Here is a 16,024-nt window from a genome sequence, read left to right on the forward strand (position 1 = left end):
CCTACCCCTATGTCTTCAAGAGTTCCACCTACTTTCTCTTCCAGGAGATTTAGTGTCTCTGCTTTAATGTTTAGATTTTTAATCCATTTTGACTTTAGTTTAGTACATGGTGATAGACCCGGGTCAAGTTTGAGTTTTCGGCATGTAGAGAGCCAGTTTTTCCAGCACCATTTGTAAAACCTCCAAATTAAAGATGAATAAGAAAACATCTGTTCATCTGGCATACTGAAGGAACAACAGGAAATGTGATTTCAAATATTTTGACATTTTCAGGTATTAGTTCCAAAAGTCAAGAGAGCAGGGTGATAAGTGACTCACATTCCTGGATTATTGAAAACCAAGCCTGAGACTATACACAGTGCCACGCTGCCAAAACATGCAAATCAGTACGAAGCACAGCTGGCAGCGGGACTAGGCCTGCGGGCACACTTTTAAACCAATGGCTGAGAAACGGGACCAATGAAGCAACCGTTCAGTGACATCCACAGGCGAGATTTTACCTCCTTAAGGTGGACAGCAAAGAAGCCATCATTCTGCGAACTCATGGACACCTTGGTCACATCCACCAGGGGCACCTCGGACTTGATCTGTCCAGACTTCTGGTCAGCAAGGAGGAGGTTATTATTTGTTAAGAGAAAAATCCGGGATGTACTCTGTAACAAAACAATAAACAAAGCCAGTGATGAAAAATATCCCCCAAATGGTTCATGGGTTTAACACGCTAGTTATGCGCAGAAATGTAGGTTATATTCCAGGATCTTCAAGCAATACGCAGAGCTACATAAACCTAAAACACACTAAATGGCACAAGCAGCATATTTTAACTTGGAAAAATTTCAGAAAAATCTACAACATTCCGCCTAAGTTTAATGGTGAAATTGCCTCCTTCAACGTATATAGAAAACATAAACTACAAATTTTAATATTCAGAAAACTCAGGGCCCCTACGAAATCTAAGGCTGGTGGTTTTCACTGATCAAGGGCTTGGAAGTTTTCAGGATTAGCGTTTTTACCTTCCCGTTAGCACGGTTAATTTTGCTCACAACTTCGGCGATGATGATCTTCTCCTCAATGGCCTCTTTGAGTTTCTTGTACTTGGGGTCCTTGTTGATTTCCAGGTACGCTCCTTGGAATGGCTGCCCAACACTAAAGGAGAAAAAATCTCCTGTACATTAGAAACCATTTCAAATGTGTTTATCCCGGTAAAATGACACCAGCTCTGAACAACTGACAATGTCACGAGAAGTGATTTCAGTTTATTTCATACATTCCACTTGCGTCTGTGCATCTCTGAAGCGATCACAGCATCTGATAGGTATGACTTGGATAAAAATCTTCATGCAGAAAAATTTGAATAGAAAGCACTGACGAAGACACCCACACGCAAGCACGTGGCCTCTTGCCACGGAACAGGCCATCTTTGCAATCTGCCAAAGCCAAATCAGCAGCTGCCCACCAGGGGCTCACTAATGCTGCCCACCGACATGCCTGGGAAGAAAGCTGAACCGAGCCCCTCCGCCTGCTCCAGAAGAGCTGCACTTTCTTGCCGAGCTGGCCCAGAGTAAAGCGGCTCTGAGGGATCACCGTGAAGACCCATGCCTGCCCTCCTGGGCGGACCTAGTGGGACACAAGGAGCCCGGGCCAGGTGCAGGTTGAGAGCAGCTTCCTTTCCAACCAGTAGGGGCAAAGGGCACGCTGCACACTGGCCACTGAGATGCCACAGTGCGTCTCCCTAATGGCTGCAGGTGGCCCTCTTGGGGCAGCTTCCAGAGACGGCAAGAAAAAAAATAATAAATTAAATAAAAGAAAAATAAATTAAAAAAAAACATATATATATATATATTACAAAATGGTCCTTCATTTATATCCCCCTTTTTGTTTACTTTTGTAAAATTTGGGTATATATATATGCTTCATTTTGAGCTACTTAGTGCTGCCAGTGTGCACACGCAACTGTAAATGCCTGAGCCGTGGGTGTGGACGAGGGAGAGAACTCCACGTAGGTGGTCACGCGGCTCACAGCTTCCACAATGGAAAAGGCTGCGATTCTCACAGGGGGAGGTAGCACCCCTCCCATGCATGGGCGAGGTGCCAACACCCCGCAAAACTAGGCCTGAGAAAAGACTCAGCTTAAAGTTAATGTTTTGTGTTCATGTTTGAGCACGTTTTACATCATAAAAAGTGTTAAAAACTTTTGAACTTGTCAGGCGGATCACTACGAGTCCGATCTAGTAGTGAGACCCTGCACACCCTGGAGACCCTTCCCTAAAAAATACAAAAAACAAAAACAAAAAACTTCTGAGTTTGTTTCTTCAAGGGTGTATGCTGCAGCCTCCAGCATCTGAAGACTCATCTTTCGGGAGCGCTCCTGGAGGTTATGCTCCAGGGCTGCAGCTGCTCAGGAGGGCTCTAGCCCCAGCACCCTCTCTGGACTACAAACGCACAGAAGATAACATCAGCTGCTGAAGAAAGCACACAAGCGGTTTTCCTGTGTAAATACGCTCCGTAAGGCAGGCGCTCGGGACAACTCTGGGTTGAGTCACAGCTAAGGGAGTGCACACCACAGCCCACAGCCAAGCCAGCACCAGCTGACGAGTTAAAGTATTTCAGATGTGAAAGGTTGAGACAATCTATGAAATACATGTGAAGCCTTAGCATGGGTTTTTTTTTTTTTTTTAATTTCAAAGTCATTCTTTAGGAAAGGCTCAAAGTTGTTAAAAGATTTTGGTTTGAAATTCTGTAGGCTACTCTTTTATAAATAGCACGTTGAAAAGGATAGGATTTTCACGTGAGATGATGAACGTGGGCTATGTGTAAGTACTAGGACAAGCAGTCTTTTTCACAGAGTTTACTTGCTGATCATCTGTGTGTTCCCTCTTTCTGTTCTGAGGACACAGTGTCTGTGACGAAGGCCACTATGTCAGGCTGCAGAGGCCCCCAACTGTAAGCTAATCCAGCAAGCCCTCCTGGAAGTCCCTAAGTGTGGTGCTGAGGTATTCATCACCTAGGGCTGATCGCAAGATGACCCACAGAAGCGAATGCTGGTCACCTAGTACTCAAATCAAACTCCACTGGAGAAAGCGCAGAAATATGGTAATGAGAAGAAAGTGAAATACTGACTTCACGGGTAGAGCACAAACCGCAATACCTAGATGGGTATAAAGCCTTCTTGTCTTTGAAGAGTTCACTGGCTTCGAGCTTTTCTTCATAAATGAGCTTCTGCTGGTCTGTGAATTGGTCCCTGTATTTTTTACACTGTGAGATATGAAAAGAACAACCAAAAAATCACTTCATATAAATCATTAGTCATTCTTAAATACATTAGCCAATTTAACGGCAAAAAGAGAGTGAAGTGTACAGGACACTCATGCAGTGGGCTGTGACTGATTTTTCTTGGTGAGTGTTTAAAAAGTGGTCTTGGAAAATGCAACAGAAACTATTGCTGGTCCCACAGGACTTAGGGAGTTTCTCTCCAACATACCAGGGTCTTCTTGGTAGGGCCCCACAAGGAATGGCAGGGCGAAAGGATGTGCCAGAACTCAGGGTGTCCCATTTTCACACACACACACACACACACACACACACACACACACACACACACACACTTGACCCAAAGCATCACAAACCTGTTCATGTTTTCTACACGCCAGCACTCTTTTTTGCCCTACTGTACCTCGCTTAAGCACATGAGCACACTACACTAAGAAGGCCCCACTTCCCTCACTACCACTTCAGAACAAGGACAGCAGGCCTGCGAGATTCTCTCTCACTGTGACTCAGGAAGTGGATAAAGGAGCCAGGGACAGCCACAGGAGCTGTCCCAGGTGGGGACTTCGTGAAGACATGCCATCGCCACCGCCAAGCTCTCCGAGGAAGCTGTCTTCGGTACTAAAAGCCCTCTGGGCACCCAGTGCGGGTGCAGGCAGTCAGGTGGGGCTTCCAGAGCTGGGGACAGTGCACCCAGCATTAGCAGCTCCCCGACTTCTGGAGACAGTGTCCAGGAACGGCGGGCAGGCTGTTGAATCCCTCAGGGAACAGAACTCAGGGACTGCCGCACACGTCGCCCGTGCCATTCCTCATGCTGTCGAGACAGTACCACTCCACACACGCACAGTTCAGGCACAGAGTACAAGGGCCACACGGCCAGGTTGGCACGAGCTGCCAGGAGTACCGCCCCCACCACCCTTCTGTGGAATGGTTTTGACCACATCTGACAGCTGCATATATTTACTGTTCCACACACCAACCTCTGCCCAAATCAAGTCAGTGTCTACACGGACCCCGTGTGTCCTGACACAGAAATTACACGCCATGCTCTCCTATACAGTTCAGAGCGCTCATATATAAGACAGTACAGAAGAGATTTCCAGCTTTCTCTTCCTCCTTTCAGTGGAGGGAAGACCCTTAAGGTCATCCATGTCCCTTTTCCAGGCAATCAAAGAGTGTGTGTTCACACACACACCCGTGTACACATTCAATAATCTGATCAAATAAATCCACAGTCTGTAGAATTTAGTTATCCACCTGGTCACAACGTGCTCTCATTTTATGGTTTCTATTTCCTGTAGCATTTCCCCAAGAGAAAAACAAAACAACCAAGCCAATAAAATCTTTACTGGAAGCAACGGAAAACAAGCACGGCCCAGGGCTCCTCCTCCAACCATGGTCAAGGCGACCACAAAGGTCACTGCAGAAAGGAGCACCGAAGTCCTCAAGTGCTATTCTTTGAGGCCAAAGAAAAGCCCGCCTTTAGGCTCAGGGTACAACTTGGTGCTCAGGTTGTGTGAGAAACCCTGGGATTAAACCTCCAAACCATATGCACACACGTGTGCACGCACACACGCGCGCACACACACATACCCCCTCCCCTCACAGCAGCTCTGAGCTCAGTGCTAAAGTCCCCATTTTGCAGCTGACCACGCGAGGTTCACAGAAGTGACCCCTTCAGGTGCGTGACTTTACACCGGCTGCTCTCAGAATTCTACTCAAAAACTATGTGTGAAGGGAGCCACTGAAAAAACAGGGCAGGAAATTCTTACCCTCCACAAGTGGAAAATCCTCTTCAGCTCCTTGTGAGTGGAATCCAAGAACAGGTAAGGCCTCGGGGGCCAGTTCTTGTCTATTGGCGATAAGGAAGGCATCTTACTTTTCATTTCCAAGAAGTATTTTTGTACCTGTTTCGGGTTTGACAGACAATACCAGGATGAAGAAAATATATAGGAGAACGTACTGCTTTCTATGTTCCATGAGGTAAATAAAACCCCACACACTGTACGGCAGAATTTACCATTTCAAGCATACAGTATTGAGAGAAGTCCCTATTTCCTCTTCCACACCAGCCGGGGAGATCTGACCTCCACTAAAGGAGAACACTAACACTCATGACAACATCAGCCAGTGTCACAGAGTTAGGGGCCTTCTAGCTGCACCTGGCGGTTTACACTTCAATGTTAGGAAATCAGAATTAAATAAAATAAGCCAAGGGCCGGCCAGCTAGCTCAGCGGACTACAGCGCCTACTCAGGCAGAGCACAGCGGCCTGCATTTGATCCGTGCCAGCCCCGCCCCTGGGGCATGCTGAGACAGCAGTGGAAACTAGGTGTGGTGGTGCATGCCTGTAATCCCAGCGCTTGGGAGGCCGAAAACAGGAGGATCACTATGAGTATGATCTGTACAGTGCGACTCTGTAGACCTTGTACTAAATACATTAAAAAAAAAAAAAAAGCCCATCCCCAATCACAGTCGCTTTCCCTCGGCCAGCACCACTGGACTACAGAGCACAGATACAGAAAGGCCAGCATGGCAGAATACTGCCAACAGCCCCTGCCTGCAATGGGTTGGTGTAGGGAGCTTTTCATTTTATGATGTACAAAGGCAACATTTGTAGAAAGCGTACTTTGAAACTTGATCTTTGCCTGGGCTCTCCATAGGTAAAACAACGTTCTCTTGAGACACTGGTGACCCGGCACCCAGCCAAGACGGTCATCAGCCAATACCTGTGCTGGCCTGTGGCCCTGGGCTGTGATCGTGGTGAAGCGGGGGCACTGAGCACATTCCAGACTCACGACGGGCTCCCTGGCTGTGCGAATCTGCCTAGCACATGTCCGCCACTGTGTGAGCCTTGCGCCCCTACTCCTTGGGCATCCTCACATTGCTATGAGCTCAGGGCCACATTATCCTCATTTTACAGATGGGGGAGTGAAGGCCACAGAGCTCGAGGCAACCTCTCAGGTCACAGACCGTAAGTGGCAGTGTGGGCTGGCTCCTGCACCTGCCCCTCCCTACCACGCACTGCTCCGAGCAGAGGGCACAGCAGGATGGGCTTCGCTCAGCAACAGGCTCCGCCATCCTCTGTCACTGTCCATGTGCGCCCTGGCCCTGGCAGCATGACACCAAGGCAAATAAGACAGTTTATCAGTCCCACACAGGCCACTAACAGCTCTGATACGATGCTACCTGAATCTGGAGGGCAATACGGTCGCTACCTGTAACAGTTATGATTTGATCAATATTGAGTCATGGTTGGCTTTTTAAAAATGTCACATTCTATTGTTAATTACTAAGCAGCTCATCTAATTGTGCTAATTAGCCATATACACAAAGTGCCAACTTACGATTCTCTGCAGGGTGAACTCATAGATTTTCCTTCCAGCGTTAGCTCTGAAGAACTTCCTGTATTCCCTACGCACCTTGGAAAGAAGCAGATGAATGGTTAGAGCAAGGCTAGTACATGATCGCGATCATACAACTCTTTATAATATGAAAAATGAAATGAACATGTGGAACAACTGAGTTCAGGAGTGATCTTTCAGATGGAATAAATTAACTGGTGCACATTAAGGTCTTAAGTTGGAGAAAAAGAAATTGAGGGATATAAAATAATATCAAAATGAACTGATTTTAAATACTATCAGTAATTTTTAAAGAACCTAACGAGCTGATGAGAAACATTTTACAGGCAATGCTGCAAGCTTGTGACAACTTAAAAAAGACGCCAGCAAATGTATAAGCTACGTAAGGTTCATTTTCCCTTCAATTTGATTTATTAAATGGCAAATAAAAGTCTGAAGGACCAAAGTAAACTTTCCAAAATCCTTTTACATGAAGATAGGGCTTTAATATCATGCACTTTGTACTGACTGGTTAAACACAAGAACTGTAGGAGAGCTTTGGAATTGGGCTGGCGAGACAGCTCAGCAGTCTAAAGGGCTTGCTTAGGCAGGTTTAGGCAGGCACAAGGGACCACGGTCTGATCCCCGCCTGCTGCACCAGCCCCGCCTTGAGGGTAGGCTGAGCTGCCCCCCCCCCCCCAAAAAAAAGCTTTGGAACTACCATCCTCTTCCATTCAATTTTACTACATTTATACTTGATGTTACCAAAAAACTTAAAAACACTGTAGTTTTAATTCATATACCTTTCCCTCGTTACACTGTTGTAGTTTACTACTTAAAATGTGTTCCAAATAGCACTAATATGTTTGAAGAGTGAATGAAACAGTTTCATTTGAAGTTGAGCAGAAATATTAAAACTCTTACTATCCAGCAATAAATGGCACCATTCCAGTTTAGCAAAACCTTTATATAGTTGCATAATTCAGACATGTTGTCTCTTTTTTCTTTTGTATCCACTTTTCTGGGTTTAAATGATATTTTAGGGGGTGTCCAAGAGCAATCTACTACTCAAATCATTTTTATGTAAATGATTTGTATGTGTATAAGAATTTCATGTTATGCAGACTGCAGGTTTCTCTTAAAACTTGCTAAGCTCTAGCAGCAGAGCCCTGTAGCTATAGGACAGGGACCGGGTGTGGGGACAGGCTCCTGCTTCCAACTCCGAGCCCCACGGCCCCTAACCCACCTTCCACTTTCTGCTGCCCCAGTTTATACCACTCATCTGATCCCTCAGGGTACTTGCACCGCAGAACCTGAGAACCAGCATTAAACTGCTATACATCACGTAGGCGGTTTTTGTTTTTATTCATGGGCCAGTTAACATTTCCTTAGGAATTATTAGGTTCACAAATATTTCAAATCTGCTCCAACTTATATGGACAGCAGTCACACAGAGAAGAAAAATGGTGCCTGCTAGCCCACCCCGGAATCTGGAACAGCAGAGGGTCCTGGAGGAGCTACAGTGGACGTGTCCCACCAGAACACAGCCTTCCACGCCACGCGGTGGGAGTCCTCCTGCATTCAGTTCAATCTCACAGCTGAGGGCAACGCAACACGCTTTTTTTTTTTTTTTTTTTTTTTCCAAATTCTCCAGAAATCTGCTGCACTCAGTAAAAGCTTGCTGGCGACATGCCGACACAGACAATGGACTCAGGGTCCCTTGTGGGCGCCGGGAACCCTACACGAGCCATAATCCTGTGTCTGCCTTTCCAAAAAAATAAAAAGAACTACATCACTTCACAGGGCAAAATGACAGCTCCCAATATAACTCGGTTTTAAAGGGGAAAAAAATATTACTACATTCTTGGACTTCAGAGAAGCTGAACTATACTTCAAAATGCTAATGGCGATATATTTAAATACTTCTGTCTCACTGGAACTGGGGTCAAAATTTTTATCTCAAGTTATCCTACTTCTGCTTATGACACTCACTGAGAGACTGAATTTGCTTTGTAGGCTTGCTGGTGTGTGCCTCTAATGCAAAATATTTTGAAACCCTGTGCAATTAAACCCAGAAAACTGGAGATAAACGCATGATGAAGATTATTATACAAATAAATACCCTGACTCAACTTCCTTTTATGAAAATTAGAATGCAAAATGGAAATGTGAATAAAATTTCACTTGACTTCTAAAGAAAGAAGTTGTAGAGCTTGTTAGGATTCTTCAGAGTACCTGTTAAATTTATATTTAATTCATTACATGAAACATTATATTTAGTACACTCAGTATAATAAAAAAGAATTATTTCCTAAAGGTTTATCTGAACATTTGATGAGGGGATGCACCTTGTTCAAAGCAGAATCCAGGGACATATTTAAGAGTTTATCTGATTCAGAGTCGCTGGCTTCTCAGTTAATATCCAAAGGCTTAGAGTAAGATTAAATGTTAATTAAGCTTATTAATTAAATGATTTAAGCACAAATAGTGAAGACCAGTGTGGAAATAGAGTCTATTTATCCTCCACAAGCAATGCATGTGGAAGATGCATTATGGAGACTAGTGAGTGAGTCTCTGGAATCCTCCTTGAGTCTGCCCACAGGATTACAGAGTTTGGGGACAGACTTGCGCACTGACCCCGGGGCACCTTTATCTTACTGTTGCAGTAAGCTTCCCTGTGAAATAGAACCTGCCCACATCACAAGGCCCTGGAGCTTAAAGTTCTACCTAACTGAACAATGTACCGGGCTCTATCATCTCATTCATGAAAACATGTACATTTATGGAGGCAAAATCCTCTGATGCATATTCTGAACATTGAGAATCATGTTCGCTTGAAGAAAGTTGAACTCAGGCCCCCGTTAGTGGGGAGAACAGGCAGGTAGTGGGGAACAAAAAGTCTGCTCCCCGTAGGCTGGTGACTGTGCCCCATGGGTCAGCTTTTGGCTCAAGAATTATATTCCGAGGGGCACGCTAAGCCAGTGATTGAGACTGGGCATAGTGGCGTGCACCTGTAATCTCAGTGTTTGGGAGGCTAAAAACAGGAGGATCACTACAACTCTGATCTGCATAGTGAGACCCTGTAGACCCTGTACTAAATACATTAAAAATTTAAAATTTTAAAAAAGAATTATACTCCATCTCATGACTCAAAAAAACATATGTGCTCATAAAATAGAATTCAGATAACAAAGTATCTTGGATAAAATGTGCCATACTGTTAACTCCTTTGAACCCATTATCCAAAGAAATTAAATCACATTAAAATCAGAAAGACATTCATGTACAGGGTTTTTTTCTCCAAAAGAACCAAGAGGAGGCCCGGAGATCCGTTCCCAGAGTGTGCAAGCCCCGCGCAGCGCCCAGGAGTCTGCTCCGGGTTAGTAGGTGCTGGGCAAGGTCCGGGCGTCACCCCGACAGGAGAAAGGTGGAAGAAGTACCTTCAGTCCAAGCCAGTAAGCCCAAATGACAGCCACTGCATGCTTACGCCTAGCCTCCGCCTTCAAGCGTTTCAATTCCCTTCGAGCCTAGAACGTTTTAGATAGTAAATGAGAGAGGCAGCCCAGTGCAGACAGAACAAATGACCAGAAATGACACCCCGCCACACAGGAGAGCCAGTCACGGAAAGGCGCTTCAGGACGACAGCGGAACCGTGTGCACTTTCCACCCCGGGATCAGAGACCCGCTGGGCAGCTGCTGCTGTGTTCCACAAGCCGAGACTCCACTCCAGGGGCAATTCGTGGGGCACCCCAGGCATCACCCCGTACCCCTCGGGTTCAGGCTTTTCCATCTCTATCTGCTGTTTTATAGCCCTCCTCACTCCTTTGTCCTCATTCTCTTGAGATGGGCCGGACCAAAGGCTTAGCGGTGCGTGTGACACTCACAGCACGTGGATCTGAACCTCTCTACGGTCTCTCATTGGGTCCGATAAAAAGACAACTCTTGTGAGCACTACTTGGAAAATGAAAAGGAATCAGGGCATTCCGGAAGTGCAAACAAAAATCCAAACAAACTAAACTAAAAAAAAAAAAAAAATTGAACTTCAGCTAAGGTTCCAAACAGTGAACTATATTAAGGATGGAAACAAGGCGAAAAAAGTGAAACAACTTACAGTTTTAAAAATTATACCGAGGGGAAAATTAATTTTAGGCTTGCTATTTTAAGAGGAAGAGGTCGACATTATTTTTTCCAGACACTGCAGTATGGAGACCAGGAAATAAGATCACTCAGTAAAGTCATGCCAGCGTAATATCTGAAGAACTTCTCCCTCGGTTACGACAGAGCCTTTAGTTGACTCAAGGAAGTAGTCTGTCCTTCACGGAGTGGTAGAAAAACCCAAATGAACACCTTTGGTTAGTTTGGGACAAAACACGTTCTGGGTGGATAGTTTGGGACAAAACACGTTCTGGGTGGAGGCAGAGTGAGTTTTCTCATCTTCCTCCCAAGTGGGCTAATGATGTTGACAAGACGGACTTAAAAACACAGATGTTTGTGTTTCTAAGTGGAATACGCATTTTTAGCAGCCATGACCTCTGATTTTCTAAGTAACAAAAACATCTAAAAATCTTGTCCCTTGGGGTATGGGAAATGTTCACAGAGCCCACGACTACGACTGGGGATTACTGAGAGTATTTCAGGAGGCTTTTGTTTTTGAAAACAAGCAGCTGATGCTGACATTCCTGGGATTCCTCGGTGGCCATGACAGCAAGCTTTGCGTGAACATAGTATTCTGTGAAATTACAGATGCTCATTCTTTTCATATGGAATATTTTGCTTAGAATAATCAATAGATGCCACAGTGAGCCTAAAAATATAATTTCATTCATGGATTAATTTTCTTAAGGCATGCATTACAGGCATTTCATTGTCAATGCACTGGAGAAGACCAATTCAGGCTCAAATCGATATTCCCAGCATGCCCCTCTCATAACGATACCTCTAAAAAACTGCCAGCATACATTGGCAGGGGGCAGGGAACTAAACATGCAGGTTACTTAAGAGTTCTTTAAAAAGAGCAGTTTCACTAATGCCTGATTAGTAAGCAATTAGTTTTGGCCTGCACATGCCTAAGTGTCCTGTGCATACACAGCTCTAATGTCCCAGGCACCCGGAGCCTGGCCGTGGGGAGCATGCAGCAGGGGGAGCCGCCAGGGGCTGCAGTCATTCCACCCCTTGCTCGCTAGAGGCAGGATGGAGTGGAGGGGCGTGTGCATCAGTACCTTCGATCCAAGCCAGTAAGCCCAGATTACTGCAATAGCATGTTTATTCCTAGCCTCCTCCTTCAGCCGTCTCAGCTCCCTTCGCGCCTGTGGTGCACGTGAAAAGGAGTGACAGAGAAGCGTAAGGCAGGAGAGGTAGGTTACTGCTGCTTCCCAATGGGGAAGGAAAAGACAGACACTGTGACCGCCATGTGGGGATCACCAAAGCGTGTGCCGCCACCCCGCACCAAGAGGACAGAGCAAGAGAGCAAAGGCATGCTCAGTAGCTTAAACCCGCATGTGAAATGCTCCCTGTCCCTGGTCTCAAGGTGCCCGGCGCTGCAGGTGGCACTCCCGACCCCCCGGTCCTGCAGGTGTGGGCCTACCTGGGTCCCATGCCAGTAGGCGGCGATGGTGGTGGCTGCCTCCTCACAGCGCTTTTGATGCTTCAGTTCCCGCAAGATTTTTCGAGCCTATGGGACAGAATCACCCCCAAAAAGGGAACAAAGAGGAGGAAGAGGAAAAGGGAGGGAGGGAAAGGAAGTTCGGTAACTCAGAGTCCTGACCCCCATGCCAGTGAAGCAGCAGCAGTTCAAAGCAAAGCTGAAGCCACTAATCCCAGACCTGAGGGCATGGAGGGCCACGAAGACACCCTGGAGGAGACAGATGGCCCCAGCCCAACGGCAAGCACCTGAGCCCCTACCAGCTGGTGGCTATGGAGGGAGAGGACAGGTCTCAGAATGAGGTCTTTAGGGGTCCTCCCATGTCCGGGAAATCACCTATCACCACTGGATGCTATTTGGGGCTCTATCCTTGTCATTTGAGAGATTTTTTAAAAAATTTTTCTAAAAACAGTGATCATACTGATCTCCAACCAGTAGTTTCTCTCTAGCAGTTGTTAGAAACTAATTGTATTGGGCCTGGAACGGGCCCGGGACCTGCCTCGGAGCACCTCGCTGCCCACTGGGCTCCTAAGTCCAGGGACAAAGTCAGGGATTTACCCGCAGGCACAAGTTTCCTGTGCGTCACATGCCCACGACAGACGATTCTGACATCTACTAGGGGAGGCCAAGGTCTTGGGCAGCTCAGCACCTAGACAAAGGTCAACCCAAGCAGCCGGACTCCTGGCCCACACTGTCACCCCTTAGGCGCTCCTGGCTGGCCGGACTGAAAGGATCCCTCCTAGGTCCACAGCATGCCAAAAAATCTCCCCTCAGAAAAGTGGGCAGAAAAGACCTGAGCAGGGCCCGTGAGCTTTTCCTGCAAGGGGCCAGGTGGAAGTAGGTTGGCACAGCAGGCGCGTGGCCACCACCAATACCGCCCGACTCTGCCAGGCAAACGGACACCCTGTGAAATCAATGACTGTGACCGCGTTCCAATGAATCCCTCCCTGGACACTGCATCTGTAGTTCATGTAATTCTCACATATCCTGAGATCTCTTCTATTGCTTTTTAGCAGTGGTTTAAAAACCATTTTGGGCTCACAAGTTATAGAGCAGGCCTCAAGTTAGCTACTGAAGGTTGTCATTCGTGGACCCCTGACCTAAGCTGTGGCAGGAAGGACCAGAACCAGGTCACTACTGAGACACTCCTGCACCACCAGACCTAGCCAGAGCTCAGGACCCCTGTCCCACACTGTCCCCCCAGTCACTGCGGGGAGCCCCTGGGAGTGTTACAGAAGCTGGTGCACTCAGGGCACTGAGATCTGGTGGGATTCAGGCATGCAGGAGGTACTGGAAGACAGCTTTGGAAACCACCGGGGCCAGGGCATCCTGGAGTCATGCACAGTATTATTTTAAGGACTTCCTCCTCAGAGAATTAAGCTCTCCAAAAGCAAGCAGGTTAGGAGGAAGCAGCCAAGACACGGTGGAGGGCGGGGGCCTGCAGAGCCCACAGGATTTATTCTTTTCTCTGAGTGTTTACAAGTGGGCAGGACATGAGGCACCCTCCCCCCAGGTGAGCCCAATGACATCCTCCTTAGTGATGAACCCCGGCCCCCAAGCGAGAAAGCACACGCCTTCGGAACTCACCTTCCAGCCCCGGATGTAGGACTGAATCAGTAGGGCAGAAGCCTTGGTCCGCTGGTACCTCTTCTGTTGCTGCAGGAGGAAGGGCAGAGGTTAGCAGCTGCTGTTACGTGGGGCGTTCGCTCACTCAGCACCATGGACCCACGTGGACTTCCGCATCTGCGCTGCATGGTCGCTCATTCCTTGTCATTTGTCACTGTGGGACTCACTGGGCCCACCTCCACCCTCCCCGGTTCCTCTGAGGTTTGCCGTTTTCATGCTGGGAAATCAGGTAATGGCTTCAGTACACTGCTGCTGACAGACCAAACACATACAGGATGCATGGAGCTCACGAGGGAGCTGAACCATGGGGAAAGGAACACAAGCCACACTGTCCCTGCCCTCAGGAGTCTGCAGGGGACAGATGACAATAGGGCCAATGATAAACCCACCCTGAATGCTGGGGGGGGGCTTAGGGCAGGGAGAGCTCTGGCAGGCACAGGCTCCTTGAGGTGCCACACTCTTGCTCAACAACATGCCCAGAGGCCTCGGGGAGGTGAAGCTGCTGGAACATGTCCCCCGGGCGTGTGGCCTTCTGTGCGGAGCACACACCATAACATGGGTACCTCAGTGGAAGTCTCACAACCCTGAGGTCAAATGCTGCTCGCCCCGCACAAGGAAGCACCAGGACGCTCAGCTCCTGCTCTGAGGTAAGCGAGATTTCTGGGACCCTAAAGTTTCACTTTACAGGCACAGAGATGATGCGGGGTGGGGGCATGCCAGGGAGAAAGGCCAAGAAAACTCTGTACCTCAGACAGACAGTGACCCTTCACCGGCCTCAGCTACTGAACAAGGAGCCAGGCAATCCTAAGGTTCCCCAAAGAACAGTATCCCAACATGCACAGGAATATCCCAACACTACATGCATCTGACCATCCGACATCCAGTCAGTATTTCTCCCTTTTAATTCCTAAATGTCTTGAAAATACCTCTGTTTAAACTTTATCCCAAGAAGCAATAAAACATCATAAAATACGGAATACTTTGAAAATAGCAACAGGCCTTCAGGAAATCTGGAGTTATACTCAATTGAGAGAAAACACTCAAAACCATCACTGGTATGAACAGCGGATCCTACCAACTGGCTGAGTATATGGATCTAGCACTCTAGCAGAGTTAAAGCCTTCTCTAGAACAAGCTATCACAAGTTTCTATATTACGCATTAACACTGCTCCTAATTCCTACCTCTGTGAATCAGTGCTATGCGGTGACCCCAGCCTACTGACATAAAAGCTCTCCAGCGGCCGAGAAGGCATAGACACACTCGCCGCCCTGGTTCTTTGCCGTCCTCGTCCTTCCCCTCCCCCTCCCCCCCCCCCTCCCCTCCCCCTCCCCCTCCTCCTCCTCCTAAGTCTTTTTCTGAAGGCTGTGGTCACCACCCTACGTAAGTCACTCCCCCTCTCCTCATTCCTCTTTCTCTCAGCTCTATTTCCATCCTAGCACTTGGAACAATCTGTGACACATCTGGTACCCTACTAGATGCAAGCTTCATCAGACTAGGATTTAGGGTGCTCTGTCCCCCTTGCTTTTCCCAGGATCTGGCACACAGGGCTTTCAGAATAATGTGTAGAATTTCAGGTAAATGAATCAGTATGTCCCTAAACATGGGTCTTCCTAACAATTTCAGGTAAGAAAAAAAAATACAGAGGGCTGGGTGGGGCCTGGCTGTGTGTTGGTCCCACCTTTCAGGCAGACAGAGATCAGTCCTGTGCATCTACAAAAGGGTGGAGCGGTGCTGCTGGAGCCAAGAGAGGAAGCCACCCCACCAGCCAGGTGACAACTGTCCTCCGTGGCTTCGCAGAATGCGTAGGAATAAATGCACCATTCGAAGGGCCAGCCAGACTTACACTAAGACTTATACTGCTGATCACAGATTTTTAAGATAAAAAAGAACGACTGTAAAGATATTCTTTCAAAGGTCAAACAAATTTTCTTTTGGTTTCATCTTTTAAGTATTTCATTAATTTCCAGACATGGAAATACTGTGATACACTAAAACATACTACACTATATGGAATCCCTCTGACTACACTGTTCCGATTACTGCCTTAGACCACAGCCACCGACAGCCCCCAAAGGGGCACAAGACACAAGATGAGATCTGGCTGCAAATTTGGTTCATTCCCCACATCACTCTGCAGTAAAGAAG

The 16,024-nt window shown here is 47.2% G+C and overlaps 1 protein-coding gene across 1 annotated transcript in view; it reads right to left on the reverse strand.

Moving 5' to 3' along the window:
* The window catches only part of Myo1b (myosin IB), a 202,771-nt gene that overhangs the window by 7,391 nt on the left and 179,356 nt on the right, over positions 1 to 16,024 (reverse strand). The window contains exons 20-28 of the mRNA XM_023712333.1: positions 13,839 to 13,907; positions 12,195 to 12,281; positions 11,830 to 11,916; positions 10,051 to 10,137; positions 6,614 to 6,688; positions 5,040 to 5,174; positions 3,149 to 3,255; positions 1,014 to 1,146; positions 501 to 653 (exon numbers count right to left, since the gene is read on the reverse strand). Coding sequence (XP_023568101.1) covers positions 501 to 653; positions 1,014 to 1,146; positions 3,149 to 3,255; positions 5,040 to 5,174; positions 6,614 to 6,688; positions 10,051 to 10,137; positions 11,830 to 11,916; positions 12,195 to 12,281; positions 13,839 to 13,907 — 933 coding nt within the window. The remainder of the gene's footprint in view (positions 1 to 500; positions 654 to 1,013; positions 1,147 to 3,148; positions 3,256 to 5,039; positions 5,175 to 6,613; positions 6,689 to 10,050; positions 10,138 to 11,829; positions 11,917 to 12,194; positions 12,282 to 13,838; positions 13,908 to 16,024) is intronic.

Source organism: Octodon degus, unplaced genomic scaffold, assembly GCF_000260255.1.
Source record: "Octodon degus isolate 3935 unplaced genomic scaffold, OctDeg1.0 scaffold00025, whole genome shotgun sequence".
NCBI classification, from domain to species: Eukaryota; Metazoa; Chordata; class Mammalia; order Rodentia; family Octodontidae; genus Octodon; species Octodon degus.